The 17,225-nt window shown below is 36.7% G+C and overlaps 1 protein-coding gene across 1 annotated transcript in view; it reads left to right on the forward strand.

Annotated features, from left to right (window-relative positions):
• Positions 1–17,225, forward strand: part of LOC138695042 (structural maintenance of chromosomes protein 3-like) — a 116,452-nt gene extending 99,227 nt beyond the window's left edge. The window contains exons 21-25 of the mRNA XM_069819376.1: positions 2,289–2,425; positions 6,521–6,698; positions 11,512–11,694; positions 13,473–13,613; positions 16,919–17,225. Coding sequence (XP_069675477.1) covers positions 2,289–2,425; positions 6,521–6,698; positions 11,512–11,694; positions 13,473–13,613; positions 16,919–16,957 — 678 coding nt within the window. The 3' untranslated portion in view covers positions 16,958–17,225. The remainder of the gene's footprint in view (positions 1–2,288; positions 2,426–6,520; positions 6,699–11,511; positions 11,695–13,472; positions 13,614–16,918) is intronic.

Here is a 17,225-nt window from a genome sequence, read left to right on the forward strand (position 1 = left end):
TTTCACTTATTGCAATGATTTCACCATCAAAACTTGTTGTTCCATATCCAAGAGATCTATAAAGTGAGAAGAGACAGCACGTAACACCTGCACCGGCACCTTGTTCTCAGGAGATCAAGGATCCGTCGGTGTATAAATGAAGCCAGTTTTGTGGAGAGTACCTCTAAAGACAATTGTTTCATTATTTCAGTGTTTACTTCTGATTTCAGTATTTCTTTTGTTAAATTTAGATTATATTCTATATTTAATAAAGTTAAAGGGTTTGGTTTAATTTGTAAGTTTTCTTTTAAATTCGGGATATTGATTTTCTGTTTTAAATCTTGAACCATGGATATGAAACTTTTTTGAGTTTTCAATCTACATAGAGGACTGTATGAATGCCAATTGTTTCCTGGTAATCTGATGAGTTTTTCATATTAAATCAATGCTTTTTCTTCTATTGAAATATTCAAGTGTTAAAAGTAGTGTACGAAAGATTCAAAATGGAAAAGTTACATTTGTTTACATCAAATTTCTGCACATTTGAAGGACGAAACTAAAATTCTTTTAGTAATTCATTGTCATAATACACACAATTAATTTTTATCTCGAAAAGGAAGCAAAAACGAGCAAAATTATATTAAACTTTTTTGTTTGAAATATCTCAGAGAATAACCCCCTGAAATTAATATTACTTATTACTTACTCCTGTACTCACTTGCCAAAACGAATTCTATATACATTCCAAGAAGACACAGAAACATAGGAAGATCTAAAAAAAAAAAAATGATGGATAGAGACCATAACAGACCACTAGGTCTAATATGTACATGGAATGTTGTTGATGGTGATGATGATGGTGATGGTGATGATGATGATGATGATGATGATGATGTTATATATTTTTTCAAAACTAACGTTATTCTAACTATTATTGAAATAGTGGTGGAAAAAGAAAATGATAATTAAATAATGCTAGAAGGAACTTGGGCCATGTATTGTGGGTCCCTATCACCACGGCATGGTGCGTCCTTAGGTTGCGGATAGAGGAGATGTCCTCCAGATGTGGAGGGTAGCTGCGAATATAAAGAATAAGCAGTTGATGACGTCCGACAAGGGATGGTCCTCCAGCTTGGGAGTTGGGCGAAGGACTAACAACCCATCACCGTAAAAAAACAGCTTGTTATGAAACCTCAAAGAATGGGACTGATTCTCTGGCACGACCACAGCAAAGAAATAAGGTTATAAAATTTGGTACTTGGAATTTTACAAGTCTAGCCTATATAGAATAGAAGGGGTAACATTAGTAGCAAAGGAACTAGCTAGATATAGAATAGACTTTGTGGGAGTACAGGAGATTAGGTTAGATGGGAATGACATATCACAAATAGGAGATTACTTGTATTATAGTTGTGAAACTTGGACTCTCACTTTGAGAGAGAAACAGAGGTTAAGAGTGTTTGAGAATAAGGTACTTAGGAAAATATTTGGGGCTAAGAGGGATGAAGTTACAGGAGAATGGAGAAAGTTACATAACACAGAACTGCATGCATTTTATTCTTCACCTTACATAATTAAGAAATTAAATCCAGACGTTTGAGATGGGCAGGACATGTAGCACATATGGGCGAATCCAGAAATGCATATAGTGTTCGTTGAGAGATCGGAGGAAAAAAGACCTTTGGGGAGGCCGAGATATAGATGGGAGGATAATATTAAAATGGATTTGAGGGAAGTGGGGTATGATGATAGAGACTGGATTTAGGGCTAAGAGGGATGAAGTTACAGGAGAATGGAAAAAGTTACATAACACAGAACTGCATGCATTTTATTCTTCACATTACATAATTAGGAAATAAAATCTAGACGTTTGAGATGGGCAGGACATGTAGCACATATGGGCGAATCCAGAAATGCATATAGTGTTCGTTGAGAGATCGGAGGAAAAAGACCTTTGGGGAGGCCGAGATATAGATGGGAGGATAATATTAAAATGGATTTGAGGGAGGTGGGACATGATGATAGAAACTGGATTAATCTTGCTCAGGATAGGGACCGATGGTGGGCTTATGTGATGGCAGCAATGAACCTCCGGTTTCCTTGAAAGCCATAAGTAAGTAAGAAGGAACTTGGGATTAAATAAACAAGGTAGAAATAGTGTATACCTATACTTTGGTTTGGGATAGAATCCATACTTTTAAGTTTAAAATGCACGTAGTGTTAAATATTTTATCTTATTCGAAAGAATCCGGTGTTACCTGTTCTTTTTTTGCTGTAATGGAAAACTGTTTCAAATTCTATTTTTACAGTTAACAAAGAGATTGAAAGATGTGCGAAGAGAATTGAATAAATGTAGTAAAATAGACGAGAGGGTGCATCTCCACTACGAAAGTATTTCTTCCAAAGTAGAAGAAAAAAGAAGACAATTAGCAGAATTAGTAGAAGGGTAAGAAATTTTGTATTTTGTAGTCGGTTGAGATGTATCTGTAGGGAATTTAATAATTCCTGTTGTAGAGACATTGCCACTAGTACTACAGACGATTAAGTTATTATATTCAAGAGAAAGACGATATTAAAATTTCAGTCATAAATTACAGTCAATTCCGATTGATTGGTCCACATCAGACCCAGTATACTTCAGTCCAATTATTCAAAGCTCTGTCTAATGAGCTGAAATATATCTTAGTATAATTACAGTCTAATATATACAGTCACGAAGCTTGAGTTGTGAGGGTGCTAGGAACAATAGACTGTGCCGGTACCAGGGGCGTAGCGTCCATGGATGTGGGAGATGTGTTACATACCTTGCAATTTCCTTCAAAGTGACTCTGAATTATGAATTATAATATTGTAATATAATCGTTTTCGGACGGAAAAAGTTTTCCCAGAATGTTTGATTTTGAATTCGCACTATGTTTTAATCACCTTCAACAGAAGGCGCGACCATTAGTAAGAATTATACTGTAACTCTATGGGCACGGCCCGCTTGATGTTTAAAAACACTTCGCAACGTCTCAACGACATCTGTCCTCAGCCCGAGGAAACTCGTGCAGTGAGCATGCTCGTGACCCCGGGGATGTATAGCGTTGTAATACATATTGTCGTATAGTCATGCTTGTGTTATAATATTATTTCCAGTGACTTATAAAGAATGATGAGTGAGTTATTTGTTCCAAAAGTTACTCTTTTCATTTGTGAGCACTGAAGACCGTTTTGAAAGCTTAATTGTTTAGTGTTGAAATAAATTATTCAAGATATGTACGCTGAAGTGTTTAAATGCCACAGGCTCATGTCAGCAGCTTTACTGGCATGTAAAAGAACTCCTGCGGGACAAAAATTCCGGCACACCGGCGACGCTGATATAACCTCTGCAGTTGCGAGCGTCGTTAAATAAACCATAATTTTAGTTTTTTTTGTACGCTGACAATATACATCCAAGAGGTCACGCAGTGAGTGAAAGGGAAATTGTTTCGTGTTCATTGTCGCAATGCATCAAATATGGAAACAAAAAATCTTAATCAGCTGGTCACTTCACCCTTACTCATGCCTGACCAAAAGATAAATATATTAAATCAATATATCTGGCCTCAGTTGGTTTACCCCTTCCAATGTGCTCCTTTAAAAGATCTTAAAGTGAAATTTCTACCTGATATTGACAAATTAATTCGCAGCGCTGTTAAGGAAATAATTAACATTCCTACTGACACCCCGGATGCTATGTTGTATGCACCAAGAAGATTGCGAGGTTTAGGAGTATTTAAAGCCCAGTGGGAAGCTTACCTTCAGCACTTAAATATTTGTCAAAGACTTTTACACGTTGACAACCCTCATGTAGCAGCCACTCGAAATCTTCCAAACGAAATTGAACATTGCATTAAACAATTACCAATTACCTTCGATTGCTCTGAACGTATTTCTTCTCAAAAACTAAGAAAAGCATTGCGTGAAGATTCTTTTCATCAATGGAGCAAATTGAAAAGTAAAAGTTTGGGAGTTGTTTTCTATTCTCACTGGAAGAAAGGTAATTCGTGGATCTCAACCAAAAAGGGACTTTCGAGCAGTCAGTGGACGCAAGCCATTAAGATGAACTGTAATACAATACCTGTACGTACTCTCCCTGGTAGAACTCTTGACTCAACCCGTTGCAGAAGATGCGACGAGCAAGAAACGCTTCCTCACGTCTTGGGTTTCTGCCATCATGGAGAATTGCTCCGAATCAACAGACATAATACGGTTCGTTCTCTCATCGCAGCTTCAATCCGTCAGAATGCTTCCTCTGAGGTTTATGAGGAGGTTGGTTGCGTCTCTTCTGATGGCTCTACTAGACGGGCTGATATCATCATAATTGATCAGCAGAAGGATAAGGGTGTCATTCTTGATCCCACAATCCGTTTTGAGATGAATGAGCAACAGCCACAAGAGGTGTGTCGTGAAAAACAAGTCATATATGAGCCTTGTTGTCAGCATCTTGGAGCACAATACCACATTACACATTGGACAGTTTTTGGGCTCATGTTCGGTGCCCGTGGCACGATTCCACGTGAAACTTTAATCAACTTAAACAATATAAAATTTCTGATGCAACGATTGATGCCATAGGATCTCACGTGTTAAAATCATCCTTAGCTATAATTAGTAATCATTTGTACCCAACAACATTTTTATTGTAAATGATTTCCTACGTTTTCTTATCTTAATGTTTTTTCTTTTTCTTTTCAAGTGTCACAAAATTGTTTTGTTTACTTATTATTCTTCATGAATTGATTAGTAGGCCGATCTATCGAACCCTTATTTAGGGCGGCTTTTGTTTATACAAATTATCTTGTATAATCGACAAATTGAAGGTAAGGAGATACCAGACTTTAACGTTCTGTGAGAAAGAAGACGTAATTAAAGCAGGCCTTTCAAAACCAGTACTGAATATCACTACGAACATAAAAAAAGTGTGTAAGACATTTTAATGTAAAGATTTATGAAAGTGAGTCGTGGCTGTGAGGTTGTAAGACTTTAAACAAACTGTTTTACTGGTCTTGTCTTATTTTTTCTAATGAAAAGTCCGTTTGAAATACCAATGGCTATGAAGAATTAAATAATATTTATAAGGCAGCCAAGAAACATAACTATTTTTGTAACCATATAATATTTGCAAAAACGACTAAAAATGTTCGAGGAAACTCCAAGAAGAGCCACCGGCGTAACTCGGTCGGCTAAGGTGCTTGCTTGCCGATCCAGAGTTGCAATCGGGCGTTGGGTTCGATTCCCGCTTGCGCTGATTACCTGGTTGGGATTTTTCCGAGGTTTTCCCCAACCGTAAGGTAAATGTCAGGTATTCTACGGCGAATCCTCGGCCTCATCTCGCCAAATATCATTTCACTATCACCAATTTCATCAACGCTAAATAACCTCGTAGTTGATACAGCGTCGTTATATAACTAAGTTAAAAAAAACTCTAATGATAGTAAACGTGAGTTTATTAATTTTACTTTTACTGCATAGACCTAAACTAAGTTTATTAAAATACTTTTCAGTGTATCTATTATTTGTCGATGTTTTACTAGGTACGTAATATACTTGTAAATTTGTATTAGCAAGGAAGATATATGCAGTGTTTATACTACATGATACAATTGTATTCGGTATATACGCAATGCTGGATACAGATATGGGAAATTCCATTTTCAAATTATATTAACTGGGTTACATACCCCAGTCTGAAAACCAGGCTACGCCACTGGCCGGTACTATTTTGTATTGTCTGTAATGAGGCAATATTAGCGATCCTAGTGGTTAGCAACTATATATGGATGCATATTTACTATGTATTGAGCTTCGTGACTGTATATACTAGACTGTGGTATAATCGTAAAATGTGAACCATTAATTTAATTCGTTCAGAAGGCCATTATTGTGATTGCCAACATTAGAACCAGATTATCAAATCTCGACTTACCAAAGTCAAAGTCTCAAAAGTTGTTATTGTTGTTTTCTAATGCCAGGCATTTGACAATAAAGTCATTTAACCTCTTGCACTCCAATATTTTTCAAAGATATTATCATGGTCAGCCACTGAAGCACAGATGTTGAGGTGTTCCGAATCCATTTCTTGGTTTGAGTTCCACAATGGGCAGTTAGGGGACTGATATATTCCAATTCTATGCAGGTGTTTGGCCAAATAGTCATGGCCTGTTGCCAATCTAAATGCAGCTACAGACGATTTTCGTGGTAAATCGGGAATTATTTAAAAGTCTCAGAAGTATCGTCTATGAATAGCACTTTCAACAAAGTTAAACTTTGCTACGAAAGTCGATTTCGAGAAGTCTTCATCCATAGTCTCGTTTATGAATACGATTCTTAGTGACATGTAGAAAATTAAATTTTTTAATTTTTCAATCCCCCATGTTACACAGTAGTAGCATAAAATAGTAAGAAGTTTAAAATACGTTACAGGTGGAAACGTGTCACGTCATACTATGACGTATAATTTGTTATACATGTTTATAACAAAATTAATATACCTTGTTTTATACTTTTTCTCTTAAAGATATGACGGAATTTTGGAGTTGAAAGATACCATCCAGGCCAAGAAGAATGAAGCCATTCATTTAACCTTAGAAAGTACTTCAGACAGCTTCAGTCAAATATTCAAAAGACTGGTTCCCGCTGGCCATGCCTATTTGTTGATGAAAACAACAGGCGGGGAATCCGTTCCTATAGAAAGTGTGAGTATCACTTGCCTAGTTCCTTTAAAAATTTTAACAAAAATTCCATAATAGTACATTATGCAATGAGCCTATAATGATAGTAATTAAGACGCAAGTATGTTTGTTTATGAAATGAGCGCAAGCGAGTTTCATAATTTTCATATGGGCGTCTTAATTACCATTATAGGCAAGTTTCATACGACTTTTTATGCTCGACCATATTTCTAACTTTAAATTATTCAGAAGTATACATTTTATTTACATCTGACAGAAGATCGGAAGTGACCTTGTTCATGGCTCTTGAATTGTGAGATGTGCGCAGACGCGAAAGTATTGATTTTTTCTGCAGGACAATAATATCATTGACCTTGATGTAATGCAGAGAATGTATAACCTGGAAATTGATTAGAATTGAAAAACGAGATGAAAAAAATTCAATTTATTTGAATATTATTTACAATTAACGCTAATTATTATAGTAATAGAACATAACCATCTGCGACAGTATTGGATTTCCAGCCTCCGTGACGTTTCCCTCGTCTTTCGATTGCATATCCGAGAATAATCGAAAGCCTGAACTTTAATGAATAGGTGTACTTTAATGACATGCATTAAAGGACTGCTACCAGGTGTATAATTACTACATTTTGGCATGGTCGAGCATAAAATAAAGATACAAATTACTAATTTCATCATAATTACAAATAAATAATAATTTAATAAAAAATTCCAATAAAATAATTAAATATTAAACAAATCAAATCTTAACAAAATCATATTTTAACAAATTTAAAATGATAGTTATTATAAAACCAACACTATTCAAAAATAATAAATATTATAAAAATATATTATAGACCTTATTTGCAAATAGCATTTGGCAGTCTGTTGAACAGGGGTGGTCCCAACACTTTAAGAGCCCTGAGCTAAATTTGCTAATTTCCTGTGGTAGTATGTTAACAGTTTTTCAGTTTATGCTCGACAATAAACACATTCTCCTCTGTTCAATCAATCTTCTTAATGTATCCAGCTATTTGCTGACAACATAAAGTCCACTATAGCCCACTGTAGTCTTTTCAGTTTTTGTTTTTCACGAGAAATGAGGGGTATTTTGATCGGTGTTCATTATAGATGCCTGTTGCTAGTAGCCAGAGTTGGGGTGTAGTCAATATATACTGCAGGGCTGTGTCTTCTGCAACTGGTACTGATGATTTTAATTTACTTCTTTTGTGGTTTATGGATGGACAGTATAAAAGAATGTGTTCCAGATCTTCATCATGATTATTGCACCACAGACAAGTAGGATTATCAGAAATGTGAAATCGGTGTAGGTACAATTGTGTGACAATGTGACCTGTTCTGGCTCTTGTTAAAAATGTTTGAACATGTCTGGGCAAGTTTTTGTACATTTCCAGGTCATTTGGTTTCTTTTGTACAGATTGTAAAATTTTTCCTTTGTCAGAAGAGAGCCAATTGTTGATCCATAGGTTTGTAAAATGAGACTTTACTGAAGCAAAAGCACTGGATAGATATATCCTCTGTTGTTAGAGCCATAATTGTAGAAATCAACACAACACTGAATTCACAATATGTCAAACTATTGTATACAATAAATAAATACTTCGTTGCTAGGGAAACGTGGACAGCAGATAGCGATAATTTCAGTACTGTTTGCTTTGGTGTATACTGTATTAGATGGTCAATTCTAAAATGCAAATAAGTGAGCGGTACTGTAATAAAATCCGAATGCACCAAAGAATTTGTTCCTGTAAATGAGCGCCTACCTTAACAGTCATCTTTTAAAATCAAATCCTTAGAATTGCTCGAAAAAGAATATATACAGTGAGAGATCAACAAGCTTTTGTTTGTAAAACAAGCCACAGTGGTAATGCAACATTTGAAGCATATATAATGCTTAGCATTAATAGTTCTTAAGATGTGCAAGTGACATTATGATTGTGGAAAACTTTGTACTACTATCTGCTGCTATCGATATGGTCAACTATAGTACCGTCGCTCTAATTTCCGGCAGCCAATCGCGTTGCAGGTCAGCTACATTTAAACGTGTGCGTCTTGTGATTCGCTGACGAAGACGTTATTCATTTCTTAAGGCTCGATAAATCTATATATATAATTTGAACTGGTAATGGAAATTACAGGAAAACAGCTAAACGGATTTTAATAAATGACCCCTCATTTTCAAGCTTGAAACCCAAAGTATTTCATAAAAATTGTAGTTTTCAGTGAAATGTTAATTTTCCTACATAATTTTCCTATTTTCCAAAATCCATCTTTCGTCAGTTTGAGAACTAATTGAATTTCAGAAAAAAAAACAAAACACACACTACAATAATCAATACGCTATTACACGAAGGCCATGACCTGCAGGATTGCCGACAGATTTAGAGCTCAAATTCAATTGGTTATTAAAAACTTTAAGACTTACTAAAAATAATTCACAGGTCTGATTCTGCGGTTTGTAATTTTCTGAGTACAGCTGTGTATTAGATATTAAAATCTACAAAACTTGAGGTGGTTTGATGATATTATTACCATTAGAAATGAAATATTATTATAGTTAATGCCATGATGTGACTATTTTTCATTAATTATATATATTAATGCTATATTGATGATATGAAAGTGGAACGTTTTGGGGTTATATAAGTAGATGTAGAGAATATCTTAATTTAGATCTTCATTTCTATAATTTACTGAGTGGCGGCTGTATAGTATATATATAAAACTACAAAACTTACGTAAGATAATAATATTGTTATTAAAATTCAAATATTTTTATAGTTATTAATCAAGTGGGGTTGGGTCATTTTCATATACTTAATGGCGGTGTGGTGTAGATATTTATATGCGTCATTCTCTTCAGTATTGGGTCGAGAGAGCGCAAAAATTTCAGTTCCTAAGGAAAGACCAAACGGGATTACTTACTGATAAAATAAGAGGCCTATAAAATTTTGTAGTCTCCCGATCATTTCAGCAAGATTTCTTAGCAGGATAAAATGATTTTACCTTCTACATTTCAAGCTCTACATGCAGCAGCTATACCAAGATGCTATGTCTATAGTTCGAAAACATAGTAAACCTGACATTTTTTTAACTTTACCTACAATCCACAATGACCTAAAATGGCTATTGCTTTACTCCCACATGAAAAACCCACTGATAGTCCTATCACTGTTACTTGCGTTTTCGCGTTGAAACTCAAAAACTGAAGGTGGATAGGTTCAAGAAAAAGTATTTGGCATAAAAAAAAACATTCAGAGGGAGTATGTTTCATTATTATGGAAGCAAATAATTTTCAAAATGTCTGGTATTCTTCGTTGAAAATAAATATGCAAAATTTTTATTTGAACATCTAATGAACTTAGTTTGCAGCATTTGCTGTACAAGCCACTAGTACTTAATATAATCGCCCGCCATTTTGGCTCTTTTGTTGGCGTTCGCAGAAAGCACATGAAGACATTATTTGCCGCTCAATTATTTGCTGAATTACAGTGCGTTTGATTTATTATCATAGGAGCTATAATATGATAATGTTTAATGGTGTGGCAAATAGATTGGGAAAAACGTAATACGGCGAACGCTAAGCTCCGCCCACGACCCCTTTCCACTTTTCCCCTACAAGCTCACCACACACTCTAGCGGGAAAGATTGGAAATAGGGGTTTAGGGTGGGGTGACATCTAGTGTAGGAAAGTGGAACAAAAAGAAAAAAATGCGACATCTATGAGCCAAAAGAGGAACTTTGTCCTGTCTGCCTCTCCTCTCTCCCTCTCTCTCTCTAGCCTCTCCTTCTCTGTTCCTTGCTTCATGTCTCTCTTTTTTTTTTCGTATGACTTCGCAGTGGGTAAGTTTCGATCCGAGTAAGTTCGTAACTAAACGCTAAACACACGCTTTTTGGTCACGCTTTAGACCTCTCGGCTACCGAGACGAGTTGGGGGTAGTAGGGAAAATGAATCTATCTATGTTTAAGGGAACTGCCATAACGTATTGCAGAAGAATAGCACGGGGGACAATGACCGAGGGTAGAAACTGGCGGGCTTGTGAATGTAGCTTGGTAGGGGTTGACTGCGGGGGTGGCATAAGTGTTAACGCGCGCTGGTGGAGCTTCATTGTGTCCGTGTCCAGCTTCGTGTACAGACGGAACCACGTGTAGTGATGAGCCGTACCGAAGACGTGTACTTCTTCCTCAAATTGTGCAGGGAGAATTCGATGGCGGATACGGTAAGATACTGTGAGGAGTATGGACTACTTCTAGTAATTACGAGTGTCCAACCTGTGGGAAAAATATGAAATTAGCGCCGAAAAGCGATGCTACTGATGGTGTGCATTGGACATTGGGGCAGTGCGAAGGTAACAGGTGAGTGTTGTTTAATGAAAAAACCACATTACAAATTAGCGCCGAAAAGCGGTGTGCTCTGGTAACTATTGTGTTACACATTACATTGCATTGTATTGTGTTGTGTTGTGTTAGTTGTGTTGTGTTAGTACATGTGGTGGAGTGTTGTCTAATGCGTATTACATTGTGGTAGGCAGTGATCCATCGAAACGGGACAGATAGTAGAGAGAGAGAGCATGCGAGCGAGGTGCCGAGCGGTGCTGGTGGGGATAACTTCCCCTACTGGCGTTCGCCGTGTTACGTTTTTGCCAATAGATTCCTCGTCTGGTAACTCGGCAACGAAAGAACAAAAATGGCGAACGATACTACCTACCTGGACTTTATAGAGCCTTCACTTCGTAAGATGTAAGCAAAGAGGAGGAGTCATGCGGGGAATAACATCTTCGCGACTATAACTAACTAACTCGTTCCGTAGGTTACAGATGTTGCAACTATAAGAGGAGTTGGAATAACTGTCTCCTTTGATGCTAAAGAAATTGAGCTACAAGATATTCAAGAAACATCTAAAAGTCAAAAATCTCTACTTGCTGTTACGCTGATCTTTGCAATACTCAAGGCTTCTCCAGTTCCAGTTTGCGCAATGGCTGATGTGGATTCAGTAAGTACCTGGGGACTAGCATGTGTAATCATATATTTTATTCCAATTACACTGACATCTGGTGTTATTGTACGAGACAGTTTTATTAAGTAAGTTTCCCAGGTTTTGTAAGTTGAGGAAAATTTATTTTTCTTGAGGTTATTCCCTTTCCTCTCATAAGTGTCACTAGACAAATTCAAAGTAAAAGTGAAAACATGGCTTTTTAGAAACCTGTTCTATTCTGGGCAAGAAAGAAGGGCAGCACTGCCACTTACAGACCTGTTACTAAATCTACGTATTACTCTGTGAAAAGATTTATTAAATGTACATACTTAGACTTCAACAAACAAAATTTGATAACACATCTCAAGGGAAAAAATGGAACTCTCTGCATCATAATCCACAGTTAATTCCCGATTTACCACGAAAATCGTCTATAACTGCATTTAGATTGGCAAGAGGCCATGATTGTTCGGCCAAACACCTGCATAAAATTGGAATATATCAATCCCCTAACTGCCCATTGTGCAACTCAAACTAAGAAATGAATTCGGAACACCTCAAAATCTGTGCTTCAGTGGCTGGCCATGATAATATCTTTGAAAAATATTGGAGTGCAAGAGGTCAAATGACTTTATTGTCAAACACCTGGCATTAGAAAACAACAACAACATTCTGTGCAAGAATGTTTTGAATTAGAAAATCAAGCTCTACATATTTTTTAGGCTTCTTTCTCTCATTTTTATTATTATTTTGTAATATATGAGAAATTTCTCATTTAAATTGTTACTAAGTTTAATTCTTGTCTTATTGTATGTGAACAGAAAGTATCAAATATTATTTGGAATCAGTGTGCTCTAATTTTCATCTAGATGATATAGAACTTACAAATGGCTTTTAGAGAACTCGGAGGTTCATTGCTGCCCTCATATAAGCCCACCATCGGTCCCTATCCTGAGAAAGATTAATCCAGTCCCTACCATCATATCCCACCTCCTTCAAATCCATTTTAATATTATTCTTCCATCTACGTCTCGGCCTCCCCAAAGATCTTTATCCCTCAAGGGTCAAGGCCTAGTTTTGATTATCTTACCTCTCAATTGTAAACTCTTAGGAGAATTTGGGATCAGCTTGTTTTATCTTTAGTGGTGTATGTAATATAAGATTTTAGGGCAGTATTCATAGACATTTTTAGCGCGGGTTTCCGGTGAATGATCAGCGTTTTTCTTATTCATAAACCAGTGTTAGCGATAGGATATGATTTGAATTCTGTACAAGTAACCAGTGGATAGCCGGGGCTAGCTTAGTACGCTCGTAGCGCGTGCTGCGAAATGTCTATGAATAGCACCCTTATATTTTAGTACAATAATTTTACATTTGTATAACTTTTGCTATATGACAGCTAATAAATATTATAGGCCTACCGGTACTATACTTTACAATTGAGGGGTTTGGGGTGAAAACTAGGCAGTTCAAATTCAGTACTTTTACTAGACAATGAAGAAAAACTTACCGCCAAACAATAAGCATGTACAGAAGACGCAGGTCCAAAATGCATTATAACTGTGAATGTAATTTTTGGAACTACCTGGTTTTTCAACCAAACGATAGAGCGTATTTTTTGCTTCCTCTATGCATAAATAACTTAAAAAAAAAACTGGAGCTGCCAGGTTTTTCCCCCAAACCCCTTAGTTAAAATTAATGCACCAGTAATGAACAGTTGAATGTAAGACAGAAATATGTAACTGCCATTGGTGAAAACCTATTTCCAATTAATAAGTATTCATTCATGATTTCAGATGCTGGATGACATTTACAAACCCAATTTGGCTCAGTTGATGTCCGACTTTTCCGAGTCAACACAGTTCATCGTTACAACACATGACGAAAATATTGTGAGACATGCTAACAAGGTCTTTGGTATCGTAATGGACGACCAGGTAAGATTTCTTGTATGTAACCTGGGAGTGGTCGCTATATACAGTATCAGCATACCTAGCAGTTTGCTGAGACTAGCACAGCACTGAATTTTTCGTATTATAGAGATGAAATATCGAACTGAAGTGAGAACACGTATTTTCTTAAGACTTGAGGCTTTTTTTTATGTATCACAATGTATATTTTCTTTGAAAAGAACGTCCATTGTGTTCAGCTGCCTTTTGTACTGAAAAGTACATGTTTTTATTTTATTTTATAAAGGGTTAAGTTGTCTGGCAAAATACCTGCATTCAAGGAAAGATTTAGGAACTTTTTAAAGAAAAAACGGCACCAACAAGAAAGGTGTACGAAGTGGCTTAGGAGACTTTTTACATTAAGGATCTCAGAACCCAAATGCTACTGCCATCTACAGAACCCTACAATGAACACCTGAAGAGAAGGGAAGCAAAGAGGAGAGAGATAGACCCAGACTTCTACGCCACCAATGCAATGTTAGAGAGAAACTGGAACAAGGAAAATCAGGAACAAAGACATGCCCTAACACGCCTCGCCATCCACAGTTTCGATCACAAAATATGTAGGGACAAGACATATAATAATCCCTGTTATATTTGAGTGTTTAAATTATGTGGCCAGAGATGTGACAGATATCACATAAAAGTGTCACAATAGACTAAGAACATTATGTGAATATGTTGTTGTTGTTTTCTAATGCCAGGCATTTGACAATGAAGTCATTTGACCTCTTGCACTCCAATATTTTTCAAAGATATTATCATGACCAGCCACTGAAGCACAGATTTTGAGATGTTCCGAATCCATTTCTTGGTTTGAGTTGCACAATGGGCAGTTAGGGGACTGATATATTCCAATTCTGTGTGAATATATAGATACTAAAACCTCAGTGTCCATTCAGGCGATTGTTTCCTTATTATTTTAAAGGGAAATAGTAAACCGAATAGGATTATAAATCCACGTGTTTTCTTGAGAGTTGGAGCTTTTTTATGTGTCGAGAAGAATTGCGAGGTCGTGAATATGAATCATGGAAGACCCTTTCAGGACGAGGAAAAGGTGTTGAGATGTATAGCAAAGTAACAGCTGCCAACAGTTGGATTGCAAACAAGAAAGGACTTTCGACTAGTGAATGGATATCTAGCCTGAAAATGACAGCAAATTTAGCCGCTTTTCATTCCGTTCCCGGCAGATCTCTCTACGGTACCCGGTGCAGACATGGCTGCCCGGAGATTGAAACTTTAGCACACGTCTTGGGATTCTGTGAACAGGGATTGCTCTTGAGGAACTCTAGACATCATCTTGTAAGATCCAAAATTGCTGCCGCATTAAGAAATAAGGGCTGGATAGTAGAAGGAGAAATCTCCTGTCTAGCTGAAAATAGGTCAACGAGACGAGTAGATATTTTAGCGTACAATGCTGACACTAAACAGGGCATCATTGTGGACCCCACGATACGTTTTGAAGTAGAATGTCATCAGTCAGCCGAGGTCCACCTTGAGAAGAAGTCAACTATTTCAAGCTGAAATATGCCTTAATTCACGTTGAGGTATTCGGCTTGCTCATAGGTGCTCGAGGGACTATACCAGCTTTTTTCGAAGAATTTTGATGGCAGTTTGCTCTGCCAACATCTCTGAGAGATGACATTGTGATAATTGTGTTAAAAAAATCCTGCCAAATCCTAATTAATCACATGGTGGCACATTAATAGCAATTGTAATTTTTCACGCTCTTTTCTTTGTTTCCCTTCTTTAAAATTTAATATCTATGTTTACATATGTATAATTTTTTTTTTAGGATGTACTGAGTCCGTAAGGGCTACCCTCAATGGAGGGCAGTTTAATATTATTATTATTATGAAAAGAATGTCCGTGCCTTCTTCAATATTTCTAGGCCTATTATATTCAACTGCCTTTTGTACTGAAAAGTACATGTTTTTATTTTATTTTAGAAAGGTGTAAGTTGTCTGACGAAATACCTGCAGTCAAGGAAAGGTTCGTTTTTCTTAGAAAATGTGTATTATTCCTTTTCAACATGTTAGGTTCCTTTTATTTCATGATCCTTCTGACATGACACCACTACCCACACACTACAGCGTGCTTCATTGTTTCCATTCTTTCAGCTCATCTCAGTTCATAAGGACTTCATTACGCCCATATCACCCCACCAAATGAGAATACATATATTGCAAGGGCTACAATGTCGTTAAATATAGAAATTATATGAATTTAAATACTATTATAGTCACAATCATGCCATGGTATGAAAGAAAAATTTCACAACCTCGAGCGGGAATCGAACCTGCGACTTCCTGTTCTCCGGTCAGGCGCTCTACCACTGAGCTATCGCTGACTAGACCAGACGCTATGGACAGTACTCTATAACAGAGTCACCAGTATGAAAGGATAATTCCGAGCCTTTGGCGTGAGACGAACTCGATAGCTCAGTGGTAGAGCGCCTGACCAGAGAACAGGAAGTCGCAGGTTCGATTCCCGCTCGAGGTTGTGAAATTTTTCTTTCATACCATGGCATGATTCTGACTATAATAGTACGGTATTTAAATTCATTAATATGTCACATCAACGGACGTACATACGTCACCAAACATCGTAAGATGAAGAAATTATATGTATTTCACAATATTATTTTTAAATAATTGATTAAATGGCGATCTTACTCGTGTTAATTATGTAAGCATGTGCGGCTTACAGCTGTTTCGGTGCTATTCACACCATCTTCAGAGCCTACTAGATCTCGGCGCTATCTCAACTTCGCTGCCTGTTGTGTGAGAGTGTTGGACAGACAGGAAGATCATTCCAAACTCGATACAAAGAACACATTAAAGCAATAACCAGAGGACACAATACATCTACATATGCCGAACACATAACTAATGCTAACCACAAATACAATAATATAAATACAGACATGGAAATCCTACACATACAACCCAAAAACTAAAAACTCAACACACTAGAACAATATGAAATATACAGACACACTAAAACACACCTCGATCAAATTCTCAACACACAGATCAATATCAGAACACACACACTATTTGACACAACTCTTCATCACACCGAACACTCCCACACAACAGGCAGCGAAGTTGAGATAGCGCCGAGATCTAGTAGGCTCTGAAGATGGTGTGAATAGCACCGAAACAGCTGTAAGCCGCACATGCTTACATAATTAACACGAGTAAGATCGCCATTTAATCAATTATTTATATTCAAGTGTTAAAAGTAGTGTACGAAAGATTCAACATGGAATATTATTTTTGTTGTTACAGGCAAGCCGAATTCAACATATTAGAGAAGAACAAGACTGAAGTTCTGCGGTCCTTCAGTGACTTCATACAATATAAAGTTGGAGAAAGTGACAGAAAGAAAAACGTAAAATAATATCATTTTTTAAATTAAAAGCAGTTCTTTTCGGCAGTTTTTGCTAGTCAAGCTCGATCTGGCTACGTTGTGACAAAAAATTTTCAAACATTCAGACAATCAGTTCAACCAATTTCTATGATTGGTTTCTTATGTCAAGCCAAGATTGAAGACTTTCTGTGTTAAGTGGCAGATCTGTATTTTATGACTCTTATT

Source organism: Periplaneta americana, chromosome 2, assembly GCF_040183065.1.
Source record: "Periplaneta americana isolate PAMFEO1 chromosome 2, P.americana_PAMFEO1_priV1, whole genome shotgun sequence".
Classification (NCBI taxonomy): Eukaryota; Metazoa; Arthropoda; class Insecta; order Blattodea; family Blattidae; genus Periplaneta; species Periplaneta americana.